The sequence below is a fragment of the Rhinolophus sinicus genome, chromosome 2 (assembly GCF_057876585.1).
Source record: "Rhinolophus sinicus isolate RSI-liver-muscle chromosome 2, RSI-T2T, whole genome shotgun sequence".
Lineage (NCBI taxonomy): Eukaryota > Metazoa > Chordata > Mammalia > Chiroptera > Rhinolophidae > Rhinolophus > Rhinolophus sinicus.
Window position 1 is genome coordinate 180729931 of NC_142502.1, and position 26396 is coordinate 180756326.

General features: G+C 42.4%; 1 protein-coding gene across 4 annotated transcripts in view; it reads left to right on the forward strand.

Moving 5' to 3' along the window:
• Positions 1-26396, forward strand: part of CYRIA (CYFIP related Rac1 interactor A) — a 98729-nt gene that overhangs the window by 49976 nt on the left and 22357 nt on the right. For all 4 annotated transcript variants that reach the window (XM_074331710.2, XM_074331711.2, XM_074331712.2 and 1 more), the window contains one exon: positions 20079-20158. In XM_074331710.2, coding sequence (XP_074187811.1) covers positions 20089-20158 — 70 coding nt within the window. In that variant the 5' untranslated portion in view covers positions 20079-20088. The remainder of the gene's footprint in view (positions 1-20078; positions 20159-26396) is intronic.

Here is a 26396-nt window from a genome sequence, read left to right on the forward strand (position 1 = left end):
GGGAGTATAGTCAAGGGGAGGAATTGCTTCATAGTGATTCTGTGGCTTTGGTGCTGAGGGTACGCTCTGCTCTAAGCCTTTCAATGTGAAATGCTTCGGGGCACTTGGTGGAGATCCCGCCACGTTGCCCAGCTCTGGTGTCCAGAGAGGAAGAGGGCTCAGGATATGGACGTGGAGGCCCCACCACGTAGGACAGAGCAGGCCCCGCTGCTCCCGGCTGAGCAAGCACAGGCCCCTCTGTGTGCGGCCTGAGAGCCCTGGCCTGGCCTAGCCTCCTTGAAGGCCCGACAAAGACTTGCTTGTTCTCCTCTGACATCCGACCTCACCCTCAGGATTTCTCTGTCCTTCTGGGGCAAGATTTCACACAGTGATAATAGAATGAAAGGGAAGGGTGGAATCCAGTGAAGACTGGCTTGGCGTTACCATGCCAACCCACTTCTAGAGCGGAGGGGAGGAAGATGGCACCTGCCCTGTGCACCGTGCACACCTTCCAGGTCAGACCGCGGGATAGTCCTGAGTTGCTGAGTGCCTGGTCGGAGCGAAGTGGGAGCTGCTGGTAACCGTCCCGAGAGATGCTAGCTGTCTGGTCAGTCATGGACAGTCTGTTAGAGGGTCAAACTAATGAATTGCTGCATACAATGGGTTGATTGTTTGCTGTTTTTCAAATTTGTTTTTCTTAAGTAAGCGAGGATTGCCTTTAAACACCTGGATTTTCTATTTTACAAAGATTTATATGGAAGTCTTGCCTTGGAAATTTCCTAAGAGCTTACAGTTCAGGGGGATCTGCGAGATTGTCGGGTTGAAGTTCTGTCTGATTCTTTCGTCAGGTGAGTATACTGAGGCTGAGAGAGTGTGGGAGGCAGTGTTGAAAATGGAAAGCCACACAGTCCCAGGCTCCAGGATTGGGACACTATAAGCGCTTAGCACAGGCCGGGCCCAGAGTGGGCACCCAATAAATGCCATCTGGTTACTTTTTGGTCTCTCATTTGTGCCAAGTGGGATCAGTAAATGAACTGACTCATAAAACAACATGCATATTAAGCCAGTATAAGGGGAACTCCCGCTAAAACAACCAGTCCTGAAGCAACCACTGACTTGCAGATACAGGATAACAAAAGGGATTTGACTCTGGAACTTCAAGTGCTTAGTCTAGAATGCAGTGTCTCTCCATCTTACGCTCCAGGCCACAGGCGAGCAAGTGGAAGGGGAGCCGTCGTCTCCACTGTCTCTTCAGTGTGTTTCTCACATTCCACTGGGCGTCAGATAACCTGAGATGATTTTGTTTAGCTGGGTTCTCAGATGCTATGAACTGAGGAGCGACCCTGGACCTCACGTTAGAATAACAATTTGTTATCTTCAAGTGGAATTAAGACATAGCCTAAACAGTACTTGATCTGCCTGGGAGGCCTGAGAGCCCCGCGGCAGCGGTCGAAGGGCAAAGCTTTCAAATTTAGAGTCCCTTGTGGTCACAGACACCAGCCTGGGAACCCCGGCTGCAGGGTGAAGTTCAAATCAGGACAACACAAGGTTTAGTCATCAAGAGCAGGGCTGGGCTTGAACATAAATTTGGAGATAAACTTGGTGAGTTTGTTTGTTTGGTCCAATTGTGGTCTTGGTTGATAAATCCAAACGGGAAGTTGCACGGTGACTTTGCTGTCTTCTGTGTGGATTGTGAGTTTCCTGCAGTAGCATCCTCTGGGAAACGAAAAACCTTCCTTCTGTCCCCTCTCTGTCCATAAGCCCTGGGGTGGCGGTGCCGATTGCTAATGAAAGTTTCATCAAAGTGAGTGATAGAAACTCATTTGGGTAAGTTTAGAGTAGGAGTTTAGTCTTTTTTTTTTTTTTTTTTTTTTTCCGTCATCTTTTCTCTTTGCAGCTGGAGTCCAGTTGATTCAGCCACAAGACAGATGTTCCCCTGGGTGGAAAACATGATTTAAGAAATTAGCAGAAGGGGCCAGGAAGGACAATTACTAAACCAAATGGCTGACTCTATTAATTTTTTTTTTTTTTTTTTCCCCAAATGTCATGGTTCCTTTTCTGGCAAACTGGTCATGATCAATACTTTTGAAATGACCTTGAACAGGAATTGAGTTACTGCATTGGCTGCTGCGGCTGTGGGTTTGGACAATTTTTACTACTAGGAGGAATAACATTTAGAAAATATTCAGCATGTTGAAATTGACCCGTTTTGTCCTTTTTAACAAACTTCTGTTTTTGTATTGAGTACTTACCCAGACCTGGCCTGGCATTTTCAATGTGAGTTGATACCGCCCCTTAGTGGGGAAAATGCGTAACTGCAAGCTCTTGCATTTGCCCAAAGAAAAGTTTTCTGTTTTAGCAGAAATAACATACCACTTTAGTAACTTTTGAAACTAAGCTACTTGTCCACTTTTGAGGATTCTTATGAGGATGAAATGAGATATAGTCTGTGGGCTGCACTTAAAATGTGGGACTGACACTCAGTCAATAGCTGCTCTTACTGTGGTTTTCTGATAAGGAGGATTTTTGGAAGCGGAGGGGCTGAGTGAAGTAATTTTTCGAGTCTTCAGAATTTCAGTGTCAGGGCCCTCTGTGTCAGCTCTGATAGGTATTAGGAGAGGTGGCTGAAGAGTAGCATGTCCTTACCTAGGACAGGACTCTCACCACCGGCCCACCGGCCCAGGGTCAGAAGGTAGGAAGGACCACTTCTGAAAGACCACTGGGGTCTCCCAGACGTGTGCGGGAATTTTGATTTAAGGATCGTCCAGAAAACGTGATTCCACCACCCAGCTGGTGAGGAGACGCTGCTATTTTGCCACACCTGTCCCTGACATTGGACTTCTCCCAGCTGGGCCTCCAGAAGCTGATTGGCAGGGTCAGAGCCCACACTGAGAAAGTGTCACAAGCTTCTCTTGGGGAAGATGAGTCACTGGCCATCTCCTCCGAGTGGCAGGAGACAGGCTGTGCTTAAATCCTGCTCTTTCAGAGGGGAATTTTGGCACCACTTGTGCCATATTTTGCTTTTGTGATGACTCAAGTTTTCTTTCTTTTACTTTTCAAACATAGCGTGGAATCCCTATGATTCTGTCCCTTCATATGCCTGAAACTAGTTATATCTTTACCAAACTAGTGGGAAAGTAGGAAAACAACTTTCCTCCCTCCCTCCCTCCCTCCCTGCTTCCTTTCTTCTTTAGTTCTTCCTTCTCGCTTTTTCTTTCATTCCTCCTTCTCTGCCTCTCTTTTCCCCTTTCCTGCCCACCCATCCTCCTTCCTTCCCTCTTTCTCTCTTTCTAACTAATTGGCTGGAACTCAGATAAGAGGTCCTTGAATACAGATTTTGGCATTCACGCCATCGGTTGTCCAGTCATTTTCTCATTTATTCAGAAATATGTATTTCCTGAGCAGGCTATTTTGGGTTCAAGCATCAGTAAGCCCAGTTCCCATCCGGGGTATTCACCTTTGAGGAGGAGAGGCCGCCAGGTAAGCGGGCATGACAGGAATTGAGAGGACTCCTGGTACTGCAGTGAGAGAGGCAGTATTGGGAGTCCGCCCAGGACGGTGATGGGTGTCAGTTTGCCTGTCACGGAGCTACCGTTAGGGGAGGTTTAAAAGTCACATAGGAAAACTCCACTCCATCATAACCAGAAGACTGGGATCTACCAACAGATCTCTGGGCTGAGCCTATGACAGCTGTCACTTCAAAGGCCCCTCATCTCCACCCACCCCACTGAGAGTGTGATCTCAGTAGTGAGGGTCCTGGGGTCCCCTTCCTTCCAGACCCCAGGCCTCACTGTTCGCTGGAGAGCCACTGGCAGTTTCTCCCGCTCTCCATCCTCCGGGACAGCCCCGGATGAGTCGTCTCCTTCCTCTCCTGCGTTCCTTTCCTGGAACACTTTCTCTTTACCCAGATAGAGCCTGCCATTCTGTCCAGCTGTCCTTGAACATGGCGTCTTGCCCTGGGTGTGCTCCCAGGCCACTGCAGGGACCACGTCTTATTTACCTCTGGTCTCCACAAAGAGCAAATGTTCACATATTGGACGATTCACTTATTTTCTATACTCTATCACGAACTGTGCTAGGTATGGAGGGTGGAATGATGATTAAGACCTGCCCTCAAGGAGCTCAGCACACACATGAATATTGTATATTTTGATAAAAATATATTCAGGGTACATATCTTAGGGCCATAGGCAGGAAGAGGTCAGCTCTAACTTGGGAGCGAATTCAAGGGTTAGGGAGCATTTAGATTTGGGTGTTGGCAGGAGATCAGCTGAATCAAATCAAATATGATGTGAAATGTGGGTAGACAGATAACCCGACACAGCCAACTAGACAAAAACTGTAGGAAGTCTGAAGAAGCTTATTACTTATTCCTACTATATACAGCCATCTCCTGGGCAATGTAAGTAGACTTCCAAAGCCTTGGGACCTGTATTAACAGTATTGTTTCATCATCTCAAGGAACTTTTTGAAAGCTAATGGACATAGCTTTGGTATTTGCAAATTATCCCCAACCTAGTACCTTAATGTTACAATTTTACTACTGTTATAATTGCAGTGAGACCTTATTTCGGCTTCTAGGGCTGGGACTGAGGCAGGTCCTTGATTGCTTCTTGAGTTCCAAAGGAAAAGAGTCTGAATTAGAGAACATCACGTGAGACCTCTGAGTACATGTGATAGATTAAACCAGGCTGTCTAAGCATTGCCTAATGTAGGTACTTCGGGGCCCACTTTATAAATATGTGAAAATTATTTGCGGTTCGCGTATTTGTACATTTCATGACATTTGATGCTTCAAAAGTATTCAAGGACTTGAGAACAATTTCTCTTTAGTAGTTTAAGCATTCCACTTGAGTTTTGAATCACTGCTTTTCCACAGAGATAAACTCGACAGCATCCCTGATTGCAGCAGTGGCCAATTTTGATACAGCATGGGACATGCGACAGTGCTGGGACGCTGTCGTCATCATTCTTCCCGGAGAACTTGAATCCAAAGGGCTTCGAGGAACAAGCCCAGGGATGCTCTGCGGACTGCTGTTAGCGGGCAGCTCTTTTCCTTAAATGGAAGTGGAGTCCCACATCTAATTAACTTAGCTCATGGTTTGTCCTTAGGTCGTCTAAATGTATATTTGGTAACTGTTGAACATTCTCATTGCATAAAACTCTAAGCTGTTGGAATAGGAAGAGTTTTCCAGATGACCTAGCCAGTGCTGGTGGGTTGCAGATGATAAGGATGAGACTCAGAGCAGGAGAATGACCTTCCCTAAAGACTGATAGCAAATAAGTGGCTCCAATGAGATTAGGACACAGAGCCCGTGACTCCCTGTACACTCGGTGGCATTAGAGGCGTTGCAGTGATCGCTGTCTTCCATGCCCTTCAGGCTCAGGGTTACACATTAACCAACTGACCCGCTAAGGGGCCAAGCTGCAGTCCTGCTCAGGAGGGTCCCTGCTCCTGCTTTCTAGTTTCCGAGTTCCTATCTAATCAGTCCCCAGCTGATTGTCCTGGCCTTCTGTCCCTCTACTGCCCCACCCCCCAAAACTCACTTTGTACGTTACAGTTTCATTCTATCCCTTACTAAGACCGTACTCCCCAACCATACATTTCCCCATGCCCTGAGTGGCTGCTTCTCCATTCTTATCCAAGTGAAAGTGTGTGACCAAAATATCAGCTGACCTGAGAGCCTCTACCGCCATGAAATGTGGAGGGAGAAGCTTATGTTTATTGAAAGAGAAGTTCCAGGGGCCATAGGAATTTTGTTCATGGACAAATGACTTCATTCATTCCATATGTATGTATGGAGTTTCTACTATGTATCAAGCCCTAGTCTTCGAGTTGGGGGTATATATGTCAATGGTAATAGAGGTTAAAAAAATAAAGACAGTGCATGGGGGTGGGGTAAAGTACTCTTTTGGACAGGTTGGTTAGGTTGGGCTTTGCTTAAACGTAAACCCTGAACAAAACCTAAAGAAAAATCGTGCAGATATATTGGGGGGAAACATTTCAGGCAGAAGGACTAGCAAATGTAGAGGTCCTATGGCAGAAACATATGTAATAAAGAAAGGAAGAAAAAGTGAGCAGCACAGTGAAGGGGTGAGAGACGTAGGAAATGAACTACCTTGGGATAACATCACATTGGGCCTTGTTGACTACGATAAGGACCTTGCATTATACTCTAAGTGAAACCGGAAGTCATTGAAGGAATTTAAGTAGAGCAGTAACATGATGCAACTTTTAAAGCATCACGGTTGTAGCAGCTGACTAAGTGATTAGGAGTGGAGAGCTGGGAGATCTGTTTAGGAAGTGAGTGTGATACTCTGGGCAAGAGACGTTGATGGCTTTTAGCTTTATCTAGGGCACTGATGATGGAGGGTGTGAAAATGACGGAATTAAAGTATATTCCAAAAATAGAGCTGAGGGAATTTGTGAGCTTGAATATGGTATATGAGAGAGAGAAGTCAAGGAAAACACCAATATTTTTGGAGTGAGCTTCTGAAAACATGGAATTGCCATAATTGCCAACAATTCAGATGGAAAAAACTTTAAAAGGTACAGATTTTGAGGGGAGAAACCAACTCTTTAATTTTGAATGTGTTAAGTTTGAGGTGTCTATAAGAAGTCAAGTAGTCAGTTGGATATATGAATCTGGAGTTCAAGCAAGGGGTCAAGGTAATAGTTATACATTTGGAAGTCATCAGTACATATACTCTAGGATGGTATTTAAAGCCCTTGGAGATATTAATAGTTATGAGGAAAGAACAACTCCTCTCCTTGGCCAGGGGGACAGAATTAAGACCAGTGGGTGGAACAATAAAAATTGCAATAGTAATAATAGTAATTATGGCAACTATCATTTATGCTATTTATATATGTTGGCTCATTATTCCTAAAAACCACCCTTGAACAGATTGAACTAATCCCTGTTTTACTCATCCGGAAGCTCAGACTCAGAGAGTTTAGGTAAATGTTAAATACACTGATTAAAACCACCCTGCTATGTAGTGTCTGAGCTGGGATTCAAACCCAAGTTCATGTTCTTGGTGCTACACTGAACACCAGACCACCACCCAGTTTAAGAAGTTCAATAGCATGGCCTTTTTTCATCTTTAAAAGGTACAACTTAGCTGATATTTTCTGCCAACCCATCCTCCACCTTCAAGCTGAGCCTGTCCTGGAGGTCGGGCATTTGAGATGCCAGGTGAAATTGTGCATATAGACTACCTGTGCCAACACACCACACACAATGTAAAGCAAGGAAGGGAGAACAATTGGGAAACAAGTTTACAGAGATAAGACCTCAGGAAGATCACGTCACATTTCTGCTCTAAAGGCTGGCTGCAGTTTTAGTAAAGACAACAGATGCTTGTTGATTGCCTTTGCTAGTTCCAGAGGCCAGATGACAATACCTACCCTATGAAGTCAGGAGGAGAAGGTGGAATGCAGGCTTTCAATCCACACTGATCTAGTGGCAGGCACTCTGCCATGTGTCTGTCATTCCCTTTCAGCGGCCACAGTCAAATGTGTACAGTGGACTCCATCTAAGCAAGTAAGATCTGAGGGAAGAGATGACGGATCCAAAGACCTATAGCTAATACATATAGCTACAGTTGAGATTTGAACTAGGCTTTGCAGACCCCAAAGATCATGCCTATTGCACTGTACTCCTTAAAAAGGGAACAGAGAGAAGAGGCTGGGATCCTGAGAGCACATTGCTTTATCATCCAAGTAGCCCAGCATGCAGTGCCGTGGATAGCCAGCAGAGGGGACCTCGCAGCCGGGTTTCTCCAGCCCCCTGCCTGAAGCCATGTTGAATGAGCAAATGTCTGCAGCAGACTCCATGAGATCTAAATGTCTCCTTGGCAGGAAATCCGCGAGGAGCACTGCAGGGTTGTGCAAACAGCCTTACAATGTCCGCTTGTGTGTGTGCACTCGGCTTCGCCCGCGTCGCCCACAATGCTCTGTTTTTTTTGGATAATGGGGCTCTGTGGACCCATATGCCTTGTCATGCAAAGGGAGTGACCTGTATTTGTCATAAATGGGCTCTTGTATGATTAATAGCCATGTGAATGAGCCCGCAGCAGCCGTAAGGCACTCTGCTTCACCTCTTCACTGAGGCGGTGGTCCGGGCCGGCTTTCTTCCCTTGCTCCAAAGCAGCAGTGCAGAATTTATCGCTAAAAGGGAAATCACTTGTTTGCATTGTGGTTGCAATGTTTTATATGCAAGATAGGAGGTGCAGAAAGCTTGCTGACTGTATGCCAGATACTAGGTGCTTTACCTGCGTTATCTTATTTACTCAATAAAAATACAGCAAAGGGAGTACTATGATTTGCATTTTACACAGGAGGAAAACAGATTCAAAAGAGTAGAACGACTTGCCCAAGGTGTCCAAGCCCAGGCCATTTCCTCTAAATGACTCCGCTTCCCTTTCAGTGTGGTTCGTGGTCCACACACTTAGAAATGTCTTCCTCATCCTGACTGGTGTTGGCGATTTTAAAATAGATGAGGAATTTCTATTCCTGGGTGTCAGTGTGTTCATTGTACCTCCTGGAATTATATATATGTGAACATGCGCATGTGTGCATTTTTCTGAGAAGGCTGATTTCATGTGATTCTCAAAGTCATCTAGGATCAGAAAACAACAGAGTCACACACTCCAAAATGTTTCTCTTTAGGAAAACGCTTGTTCTCCCCCACCCATGTCTCTTACCAATAACTGCTTTCTCTGCTCGGTTTGCTTGCAGTTGACATCTTGTTGTCGTTGCTATGCAATGACTATTTATCTAACACTCCCAAGCTATTTCAAGGGACATAAATGAAGAGGGCTGTATGCTGGACATGCACTTGGTACTTGGGTGGGGAGGAGTGGTTGACATGGGTGACACTCCGAAAATGAAGAAGACATACTCGTTGAAAGAATTCGCAGCAAGGAAGGTTGTTAATTCACCCTGGGGGGTGGGGTGGGTGGGAGGTTTCTGGGAGGAAATACTATTTGATTTGGACCTTGAAAGATAGACAGGACATCCATAGTGAGAGGAGCAGGTAAGGGCTTTCTAGGCAAAGGGAACAGCATGAGCAAAAATACAGAAGCAAGAACAAGGGAGGCCAGAGCCCCTGGCACTGTCCATATTCTGATGTGATCAGAGTACAGAATGTTCAGAGGAGTTGAAACTCAGGTGAATGTCGGGCAGGTTTTATGGCCCTGAATGCCTTGTAAAAAACTGTACTAGCTCCATCTTACAGCCAACTTGGGAAGTGTTTAGGCTAAACACGCCTTCCTTCCACCCACCAAACTACACACCCCACTGGGCTGTGGAGTCTGTCTGGGGAAGCAGCTGTCCCCCAGCACAAGGGCCCCACCGCCCCGCCCTGAGCAAACCCTTACCTCGCCCATCTTTCCTGACCCAACTTCTCTTGATGGTCTTCACCGCTTCCTTGGGGTTTGACCCAGGTATTTTATTTTAAAATGTTAGTTTGGCTTGCACTGAAGAGTACTTTGAAATCAAGTTTCCTTTCAGAAACTGGAAATGGAAGCAGAGCCAGCCCTGCCTCTGAGGAAGATTTCAAGGGAGGTTTTTGGCACTTTGAACGTCGTTAATGCTTGAGATGTGGTGGAGCCCACCAAGCTCCCTGGACTCTGATCCTTGAGGAGTTTAGCGTCCCACATGGTGTCTGTGGATGTTTTTCATGCTTATATAATTTTTTGACGGGGCACTCTCCTCCAAATAAATTTGGCCTGGGAAGGAAGTAATACTTGCTTTGACCTGTCAATTCCAAAGCTGCCTTTGGTACACAGGTAGGCCCCAGGTTAAGAAAACTCAGCCTCAGGGCGGCCAGTTGGCTTGGTTGGTTAGAGTGCAGTGTTCATAACACCAAGGTCGCCGGTTCGATTCCCACATGGGCCAGGGAGCTGCACCCTCCACAACTAGATTGGACACAACAACTTGATTTGGAGCTGATGGGTCCTGGAAAAACATGCTGTTCCCCAATAAAAATTAAAAAAGAAGGAAGGAAGGAAGGAAGGAAGGAAGGAAGGAAGGAAGGAAGGAAGGAAGGAAGGAAGGAAGGAAAGAAAGAAAGAAAACTCAGCCTCTGGAAACCTAGACCTACGAATGAAGTCAATCCAGGGCTCTGGGGCCGGTGAGATTCCTCGAGGGCTCTCACCTCCCAGAAGGACTGCTTCCAATAGCGCCGTGCCCCCCTGTGCCTTGATCTGCTAGGGTCATATTTCACCACCTGACAGCAAACTATGGGGGCAGAGAAACTTCAAGCACAAATGTGTGAGGCAGCTGCCCAGGAAGCGAAAGGCAGGCAAAAACAAGGGGAAAGCCTTTTTTTTTAAGGTTATATGGTAAGATAACAGCAATGCAAGAGATTTAATTCACCAGCATTGATTTTACACATGACATTTCCTGTAACACGCTCAGAGACTGATGCTGGATCTGAGATGCTTAGGGTATCAGGTGTCAGATTGGTGGGAGGCGAGAAGGTGAAGATAGTGACTGGAGGCGCTGAGAAGAGATACAACAAGGGGAAGGGCCCAGACAAGAGGTGGATCTGAGGGCAATGTGGGAAATTAAGTGGATAGAGTTTGGTGAGAGAATGGGTCTGAGGGGTGCAGGCGATGCAGAGCTGTCAGATGGCACTCCTATGCTTTCTGGCTCCTATACTTAGATGGATGACGATCCTTTGCATTGAAGGAGGGAGGAGAAGGCCATGTGGGGAGGGCAGAATGAAAGGCTATTAATCCTCACTGCCCAAAAAATTTCTATGCAGGAAATTCACTTAAATGTATAGGTCTGGAGTTGAGGGAGGTCAAATTTGGGGCTAAAAGTAGTGTGCTCGGCATATGGGTGAAAATTGGAGTCCAGAGGGTCCTACCTGGGATGGTAAGACAAGGTATAAGAAAGACCATTAGAGACCGACATTTAAGGGTCAGATGGAGGAAGGGGACATTTAGAGAGATGAGAGAGGAGCAGGGAGACAGAGGCCCTCCAGGTTTGACCATCCTGTGTATGGGCATTCCACCTTTGCTCCTTTGTGCTCCGAGGAAGAGGGGCCTGGCTGTTGTTCATTCCAATACCTGAGAAGGAATTCTGGAGAAAGGAAGTTTCTAATCCAAGAGACCTGCCAGTCTGATGAATCTAAATCACTGATGGTCAGAACAGCCCAAACTTTAGGTAACTTCTCGGTGTTTCCTTTCATTTTCTAGACTGAAGTGAGGCCCTATGAGAGAGATGGAATAAACAAGTTGCCTAACATCACTCAGTAAGCAAAATGTATTTCCAAGACTAGCAATTAGGTCCCTGGGGCTGCGGCTCTGCAAAGGTTCTCATTCATTCCCTTTGAAATTCGCTGGCCTGGGTGGGCTACGACTGTCAGCGCCCCCACTAGGTAAGGGACAGCCTTATCAAGCAGTTTCCTTATAACAATGTTCTTGATTTCACAAGTGAAAGTGAACAAATTCACTAATGACTTCCCAGCGGTGGGCTGGTCCCGAACCTGGCCCCAGTTTGATTGTTTCCATGTTGACTAGCATTTCAGATTGGGAGTCCCATTGACTTTCATTCCCTAAAAAAAAAAAGAATCTAATTTTGCCCTCATTTCTTGGAGACTTTTTGCTGCTGTAATATTGATGTTTATGGAGAAATTAACCATGATGAGGTAATAGTCTATTTTAGAAAACTGAACTCAGATATTGACAGGGCTATTTTCAACCTGAAGTTAATTGTTCAGCTCCATAGTGGTCCCTCAGTAATTTTTTTTGAGAATACCCGTGGACCGCCTTACAACTGGACTCCAGCAGCTTGAATTCCACGGGGAACGCCAATCCCTTTTGAGGGACACCATGGCATTAATGATCGATGAGAATATTCAAGGCATTTTCCCATTTGAGCGCCATTACTTGTAGTGTTAAAACGTTTTGAAAACACATTTTAGCCATTAACTCATTTTTATTGTCAGATGAAAGTGCTTAATAGACTCACTCTCGTTCAGTTTTCCTCCTTCATCTTGGAATGAAATCATCTGTTGGATTCTTGGCAACACATTCGGCAACGGAACAGAAAACCTTATGACTTCATTGCAGAAGTGGCAGATGAGGAAGGGACTTCCAGCCCAGCCCAGCTCTCTCAAATCCATAGCTTGGTTTAGCAGATCCAGGCACCCGAATTTATAAGCTGAGGCACTTCATTGCATTGGTGCATTTTCCCCCTAGAAAAACAGGTGCTTGCTTATATCGTTTGAGAAATGTGCCTATACTTGGGTTGAAAAGTTGTTGTTGTTTTTTTAAGCCTCCTATTTGGTAGCTGATGTATTATAGGCTCATGGCTAACTGTTGTTGTTTTTTTTTAATAATTCCAAACAATTAAGTAATGTAAGTATTGTATAAGGGGATTTAGCGGTTACCAGGAGAAAAGTGGCTCTGAGCCCTGTGAAAACCAGCATAACAGGGATCAGGGCTGTCCCCTTTCCTCCTGGGACCGCTTCCTGGATGCCACCGATGGTTTATGGGAGGCAAGCCAGAGGAGGTGCTTGCTTTGCAGGGTGGTGTGGGGAGTCTGCAAGCCTCTGGTGTCATTGGGAGCAGCTGCCATCCTGGCTGCCATCATGATTTCTCCAACGCTGTGGATCAGGTTGAAAGGTAGATTGTCTTAATAGCCCTTCTAAAATCACATCCAGTCCCCAGAAACATTCCTAAAGCCAGAACTGGACTCCTTTCCTCCATTGTGCTGGGGAAATCTCGGGTCACCGTTGCAGTTAGGAGATCAGACTTATGGTAAAACTAACAAAGGCGGGTAGCAGGGTGCAGCTGGGGGCCCTGGTCTGAGACCGGACACCAGGCCCCTCTTGTAGCTCTGTTCTCAAGCCCGGCAAGTCACTGACCGGGTTGGCAGCTCCTAGAAGTTTGCATTTCATAAACCAGTACAGTTTCAAAATAAACTTGAGCGATTTAGGATGCACCTATCTGCTATCATTTTGAAAAATAAATAAAATCACTGCAGCATTAAAAATGTTTGAATAACTTTAGCTTTCAGCGAGACATGTCACAGCATAGCCTTTTTTTTCTTTCTCATTTTGCCATGGACTGATCAATGTTTTGGAACCACTGGACAGAGGAATCTTAAGGATTTCTTTTCCAATGGTAACTGAATGGCAGGTCCTGTGCTAATGCTGGGGATACAATGGGGCATAAGGGCAGCCCTGCCAAGAAGACTGTATTCAGAGAGCTATGAGAGAAAGCGTGTAATTAGGGTCCACACTGATAAGCGCTGTGACGAGGTGCACAAAGCGTGTTAGGTGGGCAGAGAGAAGCAGAGCTCACTCAAGGGAATGGGTTTTGTTTTATTTGAGGTGGAGCCAAAGACTAAGGAAGACTCAGGGTTCCTTCTGAAGGCCCTGACTTCCAAACTCACACTTGAAAGGGAATTCTGGGGAAGCAGTTTCCTTTGAGGTCAGATGGAACCGGATTCCAGATGGTCCCTGCTCAGCCATTGTGGGCTTGAGCAGGTTTCTAAATCTCTAAGATTATTTCTTTAGCTCTCAAATTGGGATAATAAGAGTTCCAACCTCATCCAGTTGTAAAAATTAAAATGCGATATAGGAAAAGCTCTCATCACTATGGCCTGCTGATCATTAAAAAATGTTAGCTGTCCTTATAATTGTAAACAGAAGGAGCAACATATGCAAAGGCCCTGGGTCAGTGAGGAGCAGGGCTCCTTTAGAGAAGTGCAGCACGTAAGGAAGGTAGGGGGCAGGGGTGTGGAGGAAGAGAGGGAACGGAGGAGGCGAGCAGGAGGCGAGCAGAGGCCAGGTTTTCCGTGCACAGTGCATGCATTTGGATACATTATATCCTGCAGGCACTGGGGAGCCACAGAAGTGTATTAAGCAAGGAAGTAACATAATCAGATGGGTGTTTAGAAAGATGACTCTGCCAGCAATATGGAAATGAATGGGAAGGAGACAAGGCTGGAGTCAGGAAGAGCTGTTTGGAGGCTGTTTTCAGGACACAGGCAAGCTCTGCTGAGGGTCTGAATTGGGATAATCCAGGTACGGATGGAGAGACGTGCACACACCCACGTGCACACAATTTTATGAACCACCAGTGCGGATGTTATGTAGCTGTTTCGCATGTTCTGATGACACGCTACCAACGTGGAGCAGAAAGTCTCAAGAAACAGCAACACACTGTACCTTAGATTTTCAGGTCTTACAAGATGGGTTTGATGTCCCACTTATATTTTGTGTTAGTAGACAGAGCATAAGATTAAGAGTCAGGACATCCCCATTCTGGTTCTTTCTGTGGCCTCATGCATTGTGGGCCTCTGGGCAAGTGCTTTTTTTGTAACATAAGAATTTTTAAAAGATGATCCCAGTTCTAATACAGCAGGTATTCTGATGGCATTGTGGTGGGGGAGGATACAGTGGGACTTCAGATCAGGAAGTCCAGAATCCATCTGGAAGACTTTGGGAAGGACACTTACTATGCCTGACCCACCAGTTCTGATCTGTAAAATGGGTTCAATAAGACCTTGCCTGCCTTTGATACATGCTCATGTTGAGGATAAATGCAGCCAGACACACCTTTGACAAAGATGGGATGTCATATAAATACATTATTGCTGATAAATACCTGATTGGTCTGTAGTTTCTTTACTAACTATGTTGCCAAAAATATTTGGATGTGCCAGGAGTTCTCAATCCCCAAAATGCTGATTTATGGATCTAGCATCTAAACCTTAATTCCTTAGAGCCTTTGCACCAGAGATGCTAAATACTGTAGATTCCCGGAGGCATTGGCTCATTCAAAGTGCTAACAAAGTCTATCCCTTCGGATAGAGGCATTTAATACTTATCATCTTAGACCGTAAGGAAAATATTACAAAATAAAACCGTGGAGCTGCTGTTTTATTTATTTTTTTCTCACCTTCTGTTCTGTATTGGCAAAAGGTGGTGTTGGCTTAGGAATTGTCCCTTCAAATAGCCATAGCTATAGAAAAAGTCTTTTTAGTGCTTGTTCTCTAGTCATGAAAATTGGGCATTGAAATTCTGGGGTACACAGGCAAGGCCACCACCCCCAGTGCCTACCCCCTACGCGTGAGTCCTTTGTTAAGTCCTATTTATAGAAAACACACAAATTTCCTCACACACTATGGCCACATCCGTTTAACACAAGCTCTGGCTGATCTTATTTGGTTTTACATTACGGGGATGCAGCTAATGCTATTATTTAATTTTTTTTCTCCCAAACAAAAACAGAGTTCCAAATGGGGAAAAAAACAACAATAACTACAACAACAAAAAACTCCAAAAAAACAATGTATGTGTGTGCCCTCTTGCACTTTAATTCTCTCCTCTTTTTTTGGAACTGGAAATGTTAGCAGAGAACTATTTCTTTAACAGAATTGTTTTCCACTGAGCAGCTTTAGAGCCAACTCCCCTGGAAGTGGTTTTGAGTACAGAGCCAAGAAAGTAGTCATAGAAAATACCATGTGTACATCCCAAATTGTCACCCCTGGGGGATGAAGTGCCTCCTTTGGCAGGGACATTCGGGCAATCTTTACAGGCTCCGTCAGCCCTCCTACAAGGACCAGAGAATTGCCCTCCTTCTAGACTACTTGGGAAAAAATGTGAAAGGACCCTTTTCAAAATTAGATTGCCATAAAGAAACCTTGAGGAATAAGGCTTCTGTTTTTGGAAGACTTGTCGAGTCACTCAACTTGTGCCTTTTGTTCCCTTCTCACTCTTAATTCCCTCAGCCCCCCAGCTGGAGGGCTTCTCTCGGCCGATCCAGATTCCCAGCGTCCGCCATGCCTGGGTGGCAGCTCACTTCTTCCATAAGCAAACTTTGCTGAAAGACTCGGTCCACATGCTTTTCTCTCTTCTTTGAATCCCTAAAGAAATATGTCCCTCCCTGTAACTGCGAGTACTGCCCTCCCTAAGGTGCAGTACTAGTGTGGAGCAGGCCCCTTAACCACCCGAACCTCTTTTTCTTCTGGGAAACGTGAAGATGATTATAGCTGCCTGAACGGGGCATCTGCGGGGCCCATGCCTTCATGAGCACTGACCCAGCTGCTAACTCCTTTCCTGGCTCTTCATCTGGTAGCCATGACCTTGTACTCGCCCTCGCTGTGCCCCTGCCAGACCTTCCCCACAGGAATGAATTCAGATGTCGCAACTCTCACCTGCAACACTGTAGCTCTGTCACGTCCCAGGGATGCGTCAATTTACTGCTGTCTGGAGATGCCACGGGAGGCGTGTGCATGTATGTGCGCATGTGCGTGTGTGCGTGTGTGTGTGTGTGTGTGTGTGTGTGTGTTTAAAGTAAACCTAAACTTTACGATATAGACAACATACTAGTTTTAAAGAATAAGCATGCTCTACATACTAACGTGTTTCCCCGAAAATAAGACTTGCCGGACAATCAGCTCTAATGCATCCTTTGGAGCAAAAAATTAATACAAGACTTGGTCTTATTTTACTATAAAACCAGGTATAATATAATAACATAATAATATATAATATTATATAGTATAATATAATATATAATAAATATAATATGTAATATAATATAATACCCGGTCTTATATTAATTTTTGCTGCAAAAGATGCATTAGAACTGATTGTCCGGCTAGGTCTTATTTTCAGGGAAACACGGTATTACTCCACCTCCTCTGTGAAAGTCTCCTCTTACCTGGAGATTTGTCTTTTCTCCACTGTCTGAGCCGTGATCACTTTTTCCTTTTCTTTTTAATCACTAAAAGCTGTACTTGCTCAGTGTAACCCATTTGTTTTATTTTCCAAACTCCAAATCTGGAAAGAGATCCCTTTTTCTCCTTTGTTTTGGCTGTCAGAAGAAGCTCAGGTCCAAACTGATAAGCCATCTCCAGCAAATGTGATGACCTTATGGTCTGGATGACATGATTCATGTACCACTTGCCTCTCTACCTTCATCTTCTTGTTCTGCTTTTGTTCTTCTCTTTCTCCCATTTTCATTATGTAAGTGTTCACATATCCTACTAGTACGTATTAACTTCTCGTAAATTCTTTTATTGAATAAGATGAAATATTAAAAATCATCTTGATGTGAATTAACGAAGCCATCTCAGTAGTAACACGGTACATAGCAATGGATTCTACAAGCACTGAGCTGTTGGCAAGATTAGAGGCTGTGTCGTGAGGACTATGGCTGGGGCTGTGATGGAAGCCCCATGGGTGAGGGGGCTTTCCAAGTGGAGCCCTGGGTCCAATTAAAAACAACCACGGTCTCTACTCAGTGACCATCTGTGTGATGTTAACTGACTTTGCAGAGTTTAAACCAGTATATATGTGCGTGAATTCTTGGCGACTTTGGGGGGAAGCAGGATGCATCAAATCATTTGCCATGAAGGAGATGAAATATTGCTGTAGTGATTCAAGGAGCTTGTGTTGAAATGCATGTTTTCTAGGTTCCATAGGGCTGGACTTGACCCCTAATACTGCATAATGTCCCACAGTCATTGTTCCAGACAGTTCTTATTTGGGATATAAAATGTCTTGCATACTGGGAGTTCCTTAATTGACTTCGGTCGATGTTAGAATCATGGTTCGAAATATTTGACCATATCAGCCAACCAGCTTAAATAACCTCTGAGCAGATAGAATTCTTCAGCCAACTAATATTTGAAGGTACTTCCACATGTGTTGCTTCCACTCTGTTACTAATTTTAAAGGGTTGACATATTTCCCACCTACGTCTTCTGACAGTAAAATCATGCACAAGACAGAGTTTTAGGAGGAAGCTAAATCTACTCGGGTTTCTTGTGACACATTAATAGCACAAAACTAGGGAAATTAAGAATATTTAACTTCCATTAAGGCATTTTATCTGAAATTCAGGGTCGTTACTAAACAGTAGAGTCGTCTTCCTACAAGAAGTGCCTCCAGGTCTGAATTGAAATTGTTCATTAACTTGAAAACAGATTCTTAGAGACACGGGAGGGTTTACGAAAGTTGCTCCGTGGCAGGGATGGACTATCTCAGTTCCAAATTTTAATTTGGTAGAACCTACCCCATACAAGGCTTTGCTCAAAAGTATCTTCAAAGGAGGTGTACATAAAAAGCAAAGGAGGAAAAGAAGAATGACAGAAAGAATAGGGAAGATTCTTTTGGAAGACAGAAGCATGGTGTTTGCCTCTCACTGTGCGTGTGTGTGTGTGTGTGTGTGTGTGAACATGTGCATACATGCCCAAATAGTTATATAATTCAAGATGAGACAGGTCTAAGAAGTATCCAATCCAATCTTCTGCCCAACACATGATCCATTTTTACAAAATTTGTAAGGGCTGATATAGCATATTTGTACTAAAACACCACCAGGGACAGGAAGGTCACTTTTTCACAAGGCGAATTATACAATGTTCAGACAATTCTAATGGTTAGAAATTGTTTACATAGCAATGAATGAAGATCTTCCTCATTATTTTCTCATTGGTCCTAGTTCTCTTCCCTAGAGCTGCATACAACCTATCTAATGCATCTTTCACAGGAGAATCCTAAGTATTCCAAGGCTGTTGTGATAATGGTGGTGGTAGTGGTATCTATCATCGTCTTCATCAATAGTAATATAATAATATAATAGCACCTAACATTTCTTGAGCACTTTCCATAAGGACTGTGCTAAGCATTTTATGTTTTTCTCATTAATCCTCACAACTTGATGAAACACATACATTTCACAAATTCATTTTACAGATGAGAAAACTGAGGCTCAGAGAGTGAACTAGCTTGCCCTGGGTAAGAGCTAGCAGGAAACACAACTAGAACTGCACGCAGGCCTCCTGAAGGGTCCCTTTTCTAGCTGACTGACCGCACAGATGGCATCTGTGAGTGCTCCAGTGTTTTTCTCTGAGGAAGGTTATGGAGACTAGATTATACCACCTTCTGCACCCATGGGAACTGCTTGTTATGTGTTTTCAGGCACAAAGTGATCCTTTTAGTGGGTTCTTCTCTCATCACATCTTTCTTCCAGTGGCATATATATATATATATATATATATATATATATATATATATATATATATGTATATGTATATGTATATGTATATGTATATGTATATATATATATATATATATATATACACATATATATAAATTTCTGTAGCAACATAAACACTGTAGGAAGCCGCGTGCATCAAAAATAGCAGCCCTGCAGTTCCCTTTTACTGGTCCAGTGGTGTTTCAAGTTGATCCTTCACAAGCTGAGCTATCTAAGTCACGAGTGAGAGGAATTCCTTCCAGAGAGCACACAGCACCCAGCATCGAATTGCAGCTCCACAGTGTGTCCTGATGAATGAATGGACCTGTGGCCTCCTGAGGAAGATAATTTAACCTAGAGCTGAGAGCAGTAGAGTTTTGCTGTTTACTTAAATAATAAATACGTGTTCTCTATTCTTTTTTATTAGGTTGAGATTGCAGAAAATGTAACCAATTTGTTATTTCTCTGTAGATTTGATTCACTCTTGCAAATGCCTTAGGCTGCGGCTTCATTGAGAATAACTTTTTGGACATTATACCTTTTTATTTTGACACTTCATGATGTACCCAATCCCTTTACCAGTGAAATGTCAAGTTATGGATGCCTCTGCTTGCCTAGGGGTTTCACCTCTGGGGAATGTGGACTCCTATACAGGCCAAGAGGGGTCCCTGAGGCTGTAAATTGGCGTTTTTAAAAAACTCTCTTCCTTGGGAACTTAAAGAAACTTACCTTTCTTGACAGATGTTTTAATAATACCCTCTCTCTTGTGCTTGTCCATTGACATAGTATGTTTCACATCAGTGGAACGGAAACAAAGCAAAACTGAAATATTAACTGTAAGATTCAGGGAAAGGGATCATTTTGCAGAATATACCTAAACTGTACCTCCTGTAACTAAAATGCCTGATTCTTTTCATGGAAATTCTTGCTGAGTTTTTACTCATCTCCCGGTATGAAGATACTGGGACTTCAGACATAGCTATGGGGATCCAGTGGTATTTATGCAAGTTAGTCAGATGTGTTTAACCCTTTTATTGATTTTGTATACTGCTAACAATATTATGGTTTTGTGTTGTCTCTCCTAGGTTTGCTGGCATGGGAAACTTGCTCAAAGTCCTTACCAGGGAAATTGAAAACTATCCACATTTTTTCCTGGATTTTGAAAGTAAGTTCCAAAAATTAAAATGTAATGATGAAAACGTTTTATTTTTTTTTATAGCTTGCTGATAGGAAAGTTATGAAAATTTTATATGATACTTAAACATTCAAATGTCACTATGAATTTCTTTCTGAGTCTTTGAAGACGATTTTCCTTCTTTCTTTTACTATTTTTTAAAAATCTCAATTGAACATCTGTTTTAATATGTCTATTGTTTTCTTTGATTTTAGAAGTGATCAGCTTTTGTAAACCTAGCATAAATCATCATCGTCGTGTATTTTTCCTAATAATTTTCATGAATTTCTATGTCATTACAAATAAAAATAGTATACATAGTAATTTCCACAGATTAATATAAAACAAATTATCACTAGACATGAAAGAAAAAAATGATCAATACCAGAAATAAGACTTATGGGTAACTTATTTTTGAGGCACCTCTATCTGTTCTTTATATATTATTTGATAATATAAAACTATTTCAGGATTTTGAGACACACTCCTTTTATCTAAAAGGTTATATTTCTTTTATCAAAAATTTTAAATACTTTTCTAAGATAAAATAGCTTATCAATCATGACTAAATAAACACAGAGATTCTTTCTTATCTTATTTATTTTCCTGATTAAATATATTTACAGATGAGTGACATTCATTTTAAATTGACTAAGCTCATGTTTCATTTCATCTTCACTGCAGTGTTCCACCGCCCCCCCCCCTTTTTAATTACAATTCTACAATAGTGGGCACAGGTAAATGACATTTTTCCTGGTATTCACCATCTGTTGCAGACTATAATCTGCTTTAAAACTTTAATTTTTCAAGTATTTTATCTATATTAAAAATAAGTTGGAACCTTCTTACATATAGATTAAAGTTCCTAACAGATTTTCTAAGTAAATGCTAGAAGACCCTTTCAAGGTGCAGTAAACCAAAAGGTAGAAGTCTAGATGTATCTTTTCAGAATCTTTGGTAGGTCTAAAATAGCTACTTGAAAAGGAAAAGTGACCCCAAAGCTCATGTATGTGTTCTGAAAAAAACTATTGATCTAGATTATATCTCACTTCTGATTTAACTCATTTTGCTGCCATGTTGTTGTTGTTCTTGTTTGGCTGTGTTTGGCTGTGTTGGCTTGGATTGGATTGGGTTTGAATGGGTTTGGTTGGTTTTGGCTGGGTTTGGTTATGTTTGGTTGGGTTTGGTAAGGGTGCATCTAGAAGCTCAAGATCAGATTGACTTGTACTTCAAAATGAATGAGCTTTTTACTGGTGTAACTTGTGCTACTCTAGAATATGCGTATCTTGGATGTTCTCAAAACGAAGATTTATGAATAACTTTAAGAATTTTTTACAAAACAAATTATCTATTATGCCACCACCGTAATTTTACTACTTGCATTTTTAATTGGTTCTTTCCCCTTCTTGCTATATGCATTTTACACTGTTGCATCTGGCACGTACAAAGGCCAAATACCCCGTTCACTCAAAACTGGAGTATATAAACACCTATGGGAGTGCATGCCTGTTCTTTTTTGGAAGCTTTAAATTTCACATGCACCTGTGCATGCACTCGCAAATGCCTACCAGATTCGGTGGCCCCCATGTGCCTATTTAGCTGTTCTTGGATTCTTGGCTTTCCATGCTTCCACAAAGAGTAGTGTTGAGTTCTTTGTCAAGTCTAATTTTAAAAGCCTTTAAAGTGATAAAAGTAAAATCTTCAGGGATTTGAAGCAGTGGTGGTTTTCAGTAGTGTTCTTTGGAACATCAGAGTTCCGAAGTTATGCCTATAACCATTATTCTATTCCTGACTAGAGGGAAGTTTTAGCCATCTACAAAGTAAGACATCTTATGGGGAAAAGAATGGTTTTCTTTTATTCTGCAAATCTTATTTTCTAAGAGTGGTTTTCAAGAGAGAGTGATGACGGATGGACAGGTAGGGAAGGAAGGCTGTGGTCATGGTCTTTCCCTGAGTGTATAGATTTCAGTTCAATACAACAACAGTATGTTGAGTATGGTTCTGAGCATCCATGTAAGCGAGGCAACATTAGGGAGACAGAGTTAAACAAGGACATTCATTGCCTAATGAAGCCTCAGGCTAGTGTGGAAGATTTATAGGCAAACGGTTCAACATAAGGTAAAGAAAAGGGCCTTAGAGATGCACGGGGTGGCCTGGGAAGAAAGAGGGAGAAAGAATGCACATCTCGTTTCAGGAAATGGAAGACCAGTGAAGGAATCGGAGAAGTCTTCTAGCAGGAGGTGGCATTTGGAATGGGCTTTAAGAATGAGTGGTTTTTCTATACGTATAGACGGGGAGAGTTTTCCAACAGATGGAAGTATGAATAGAAAGGGCATGTTTGAAGAATAGCAAGAGGCCCAATTTAGACTGAGCCCCAAATGCTTGTTGAAAGAAAATGGGGACCAAAAGGAAAGGCTGGCTTGGGATAGACCATGAAAGGTAGAGAAGATCAGGATTGGAGGTCCATAACTGGGGTTCATCTCTGAAAAGAATAGATGAAATCACTGTGGGAAAACTAGAGAGCAGAACAAAAGGGAACTTTGGGTGTGTTTGTGCTTAAAGAGAGGTTGATTAGAGGATCCAAGAAAGGGACTACATTGTAAAGGAAGGAGAATATCTTACTAAATTGAGATTCTTGATGGTGGAGCCTGGTCTCCACTCAGTTTTGTGACCCAGAACTTAGCTCATGTTGAGCATTGATCACAGAGACTTTGTACCAGATACGGGCGATGTGCAAGAACAGAACAGAACAGGCTGGATCCAGGAGTCGGGAGAGCACAGACGTTCAAGAAGGGAGTGTAAATGGATTCACATGCTGCAGAGTGGTCAAGAAAGATAGGCTTGAAAAGGGAATGAACGTTGGTAAGTGAGCTCCCCAACTACTGGTAGCCACGGAGAGAACAGATTTCAGACATTACTTTGAGAGCAGAGGCTGGATTGCAAAGAGTTAAGGGGTAAGCAGTGGCGGGAGGAAGGAAGCCTGAACAGCATATAACAACAGCTTAAATGGTTTTGGCACCTCTGCTTTGAGTGTTGAATATTCTTTTTGAAGTCAGTGATGGAATATAATTGAACTGGGTCAAATAGATATAATTAAGCTGGGTCAAAATATAATACAAAATTAGACACATCTGTCCTTCGGTTTTCCAGTTGTGTAGGTCTGAATTTAAATTCTTGTTTGACCTTTGCTGTAAGTTCTACACTTTATGCTCACATTTCTGCACAGCCACTTAATTATCTTTTTCATTGTTGTTTTTTTTTCATCCCACTACTTTTTTTGTTTTTGTCTCTCTGCTTCCTTGTCATGTCTACATTTCCTCTTTGAAGGCTAGGAGACAGAGGGGAATAAAATGCAACCTAATCTTCCATGAGTGATGGTTTTGGGGACAGTGTATGGAAAGATCTGTGCCTGGAGGTCTGCTGATAATTGTTCAATCGAATCTACCATTATAGCACCCAGAGTGGGCAGCAGGCATTAGCCTTCCAGCGACTCCCAGACTGAAATGATCATTAGCAACATCTGGTATACCTCATTTTTGTGCAGTTGTGTGAGCCTCGTCCCCCAATTCTGATTCAATGGCCTACTCCCAAGAATCCGCTTTTGTGCACATTCCCCGGGTACTTCTGAACACCATCCAGTTTGGAAACCACATTTAACTAAGGTATCCAAAAGAGGCATGAGCCCACCATAGCGTTTGAGACAGGGGAGCTAGCCAAGTAACCTTTCCTTGGGCGTTCCAAGATCCGGAGCTGAGCTCTCCAGAACTGGTCCCAGAGAGCCCTTTTTAGTTCTTGTTTCCCCATTTCCGTTTGCCAAGCAGGAAGTACAGAGCTAGCTGTCAATCAGAGGTATGGCTCTAGAGTGACATACATCCTCAGTCCTTCACACAGTGTCTGTCTTGGAGTGGAAGGTAGGAAGAAGTTCAAGTAGATTACAATCTGCATGTTATTACGTGTATCAGTAGCTTGTTCCTTTTTATTTGGCCGAGTACTCTTCCGTTGTATGACAGTGTGTGTGTTCATTCTCCTGTTGATGAACACCTAGGCTGTTTCCAGTTTTTTGGCTGTTATGTGTAAACCTGCTATGAACATTCGTGTAGAATCTTTGTGGGCATCGTTTCTCTTGGATAAATGCTTAGGAGTGGAATTGCTGGGTCGGTTTTTTGCAACTTTGCAAGAAGCTGTTAAATAGTTTCCCAAATCGGATGTACTATTTTCCATTCCTACCAGCAAGATAGGGACCTTGGGTGCTTATTCCATGTCTTTTCCAGTATTTACTATTGTCGGTCTTTTTTTTTTTTTTAATCTATGGTAGTATATTATGGGATGGTATCTTATTGTGGTTTTAATTTGCAACTGATAATGTTGGACACTTTTTCATGTGCTTGTTGGTTATTTGCTTATCATTTTTAAGAAATGTTGTCTACTCAAGTCTTTTACCCATTTTTGTTTATGTTATTTTTCTTTGTATTGCTAAGTTGTAGTTCCTTACTGTGTTCTGATAGCTGTCTTGTGAGAGATAGCTTGCGAATATTTTCACTTAGTCAGTAGTTTGCCTGTTTATTTTCTTAATAATGTCTTTTCATGAACAGAAGTTTTAAATTTTGCTGAAATGCAATTTATCACTTTTTTTCTTTTATATTGAGTACATGCTATATTCTCTTTAAGAAATCATGGCCTACCCCAAGGTCATAAAGATATTCTATTATTTTTCCTTCTGGAAGTTATAGAATTTTAAGCTTTACATTTAGGTCAGTGACAAATCCTGAGCTAATTTTTGTATATGTTATGAGAGAAGTGTTGGGTTTGTTTATTTTTTATGTGATAAAACATTATTTGGTAGATTGCTTTAATACTCTTATCAGAAATTAGTTAACTACAACGTGTGGGGGCTACTCTGGTTCTTCTATTCTCTCCCATTGCTTTATTGATCCTTTCACCAATTAATACCAAAATATAACAAATGATAAGTTTTAAAGTCAGGAAGAATAAATCCTTCAACTTTGGTGTTTTTCTTTTTCAAGATTGGTTTGACTCTGCCAGCTCCTTTATTTTTCTAAATAAATTTTATAATTAGCTTTCAATCTCTACAAAAAAAGTCATGCTGGGATATTGATTATAATTACATTTAATCTATAGATTGATTTACGGAGAATTGGCATCTAAACTATACTGACTCTTCCTACCTGTGGATATGGTATATCTTTCCATTTGTTTAGCTATTCTTTAATTTCACTCAGCAAAGTTTTATAGTTTTTAGAGGTCTTGGACAGCTTTTGTTAAATATACCTGTAAGCAGTTAATAATTTGATCATACAGGTTTTTTTGCTTAGTGTTTGCATAGTATATGTTTCCCCGTCCTATCTGTCCCTTTTATCTTTATAGTGTTCTTGGAATCAACACATAGCCCTAGATTTTCATCCTGACTGGTAATATCTACTGTTTAATTGCAGTGTTTAGTCAATTTGCATTTAATTATTGTATGTACATTTAACTGCTGTTTGTATTCTATCTTGGTGTTAATTTCCATTTGTTATAGTTGCTCTTTGTTTCTTAATGTTTTTCTGTCTTTTGATTAAATCAAATAATGTTTGGTATTCTGTCTCTTCTGTTGACCTTTTACGTATGCCTCTTAGTGCTTCTTTTAGATATTATAATATGTGTCTTTAATTTATTGCAATCTATCTTCAAAATGTATTCTTTACTTCATGAAAAAGCTAAGACCCTTATCACAGTCTACTTCCAATCACCATCCTTCCACCTTTTGTGTGCTTGTCATATGTTTTGTCATATGCTACAAATTCCTCCTTGCAATGTTTTTTTCTCTTTACTTAGAACTGTCAATAATCTTTTAAGTGTGTGTGTGTGTGTGTGTGTGTGTGTGTGTGTGTCTGTACTTCTAATAGATCTTTTATATTTACTTGTTCTGTTCTTCATTCCCTCTTATCTAACTAGGTTTCCTTGGTATCATTTCACTGCAGTTTAAAGAACCTCCCTGAGGAGAGGATTTGGATGGCGCCGTATGCTTTTGTCATTAAATTCCTCGTCTAGTGTCCAGCATAGGACTGTGTATGAAGCATAGGTTTAGAAACTTTAATTTTTTGATTGATGCTAATTCAGTACCTGTATGCAGAGCATCTCCTGCATTGCAGTAGGAGCAGCGGGGTGGGGGTGGGGCAGGGAAGCATGGAGGGATGACATGGACACATGAATATAGGAACATTAGAAG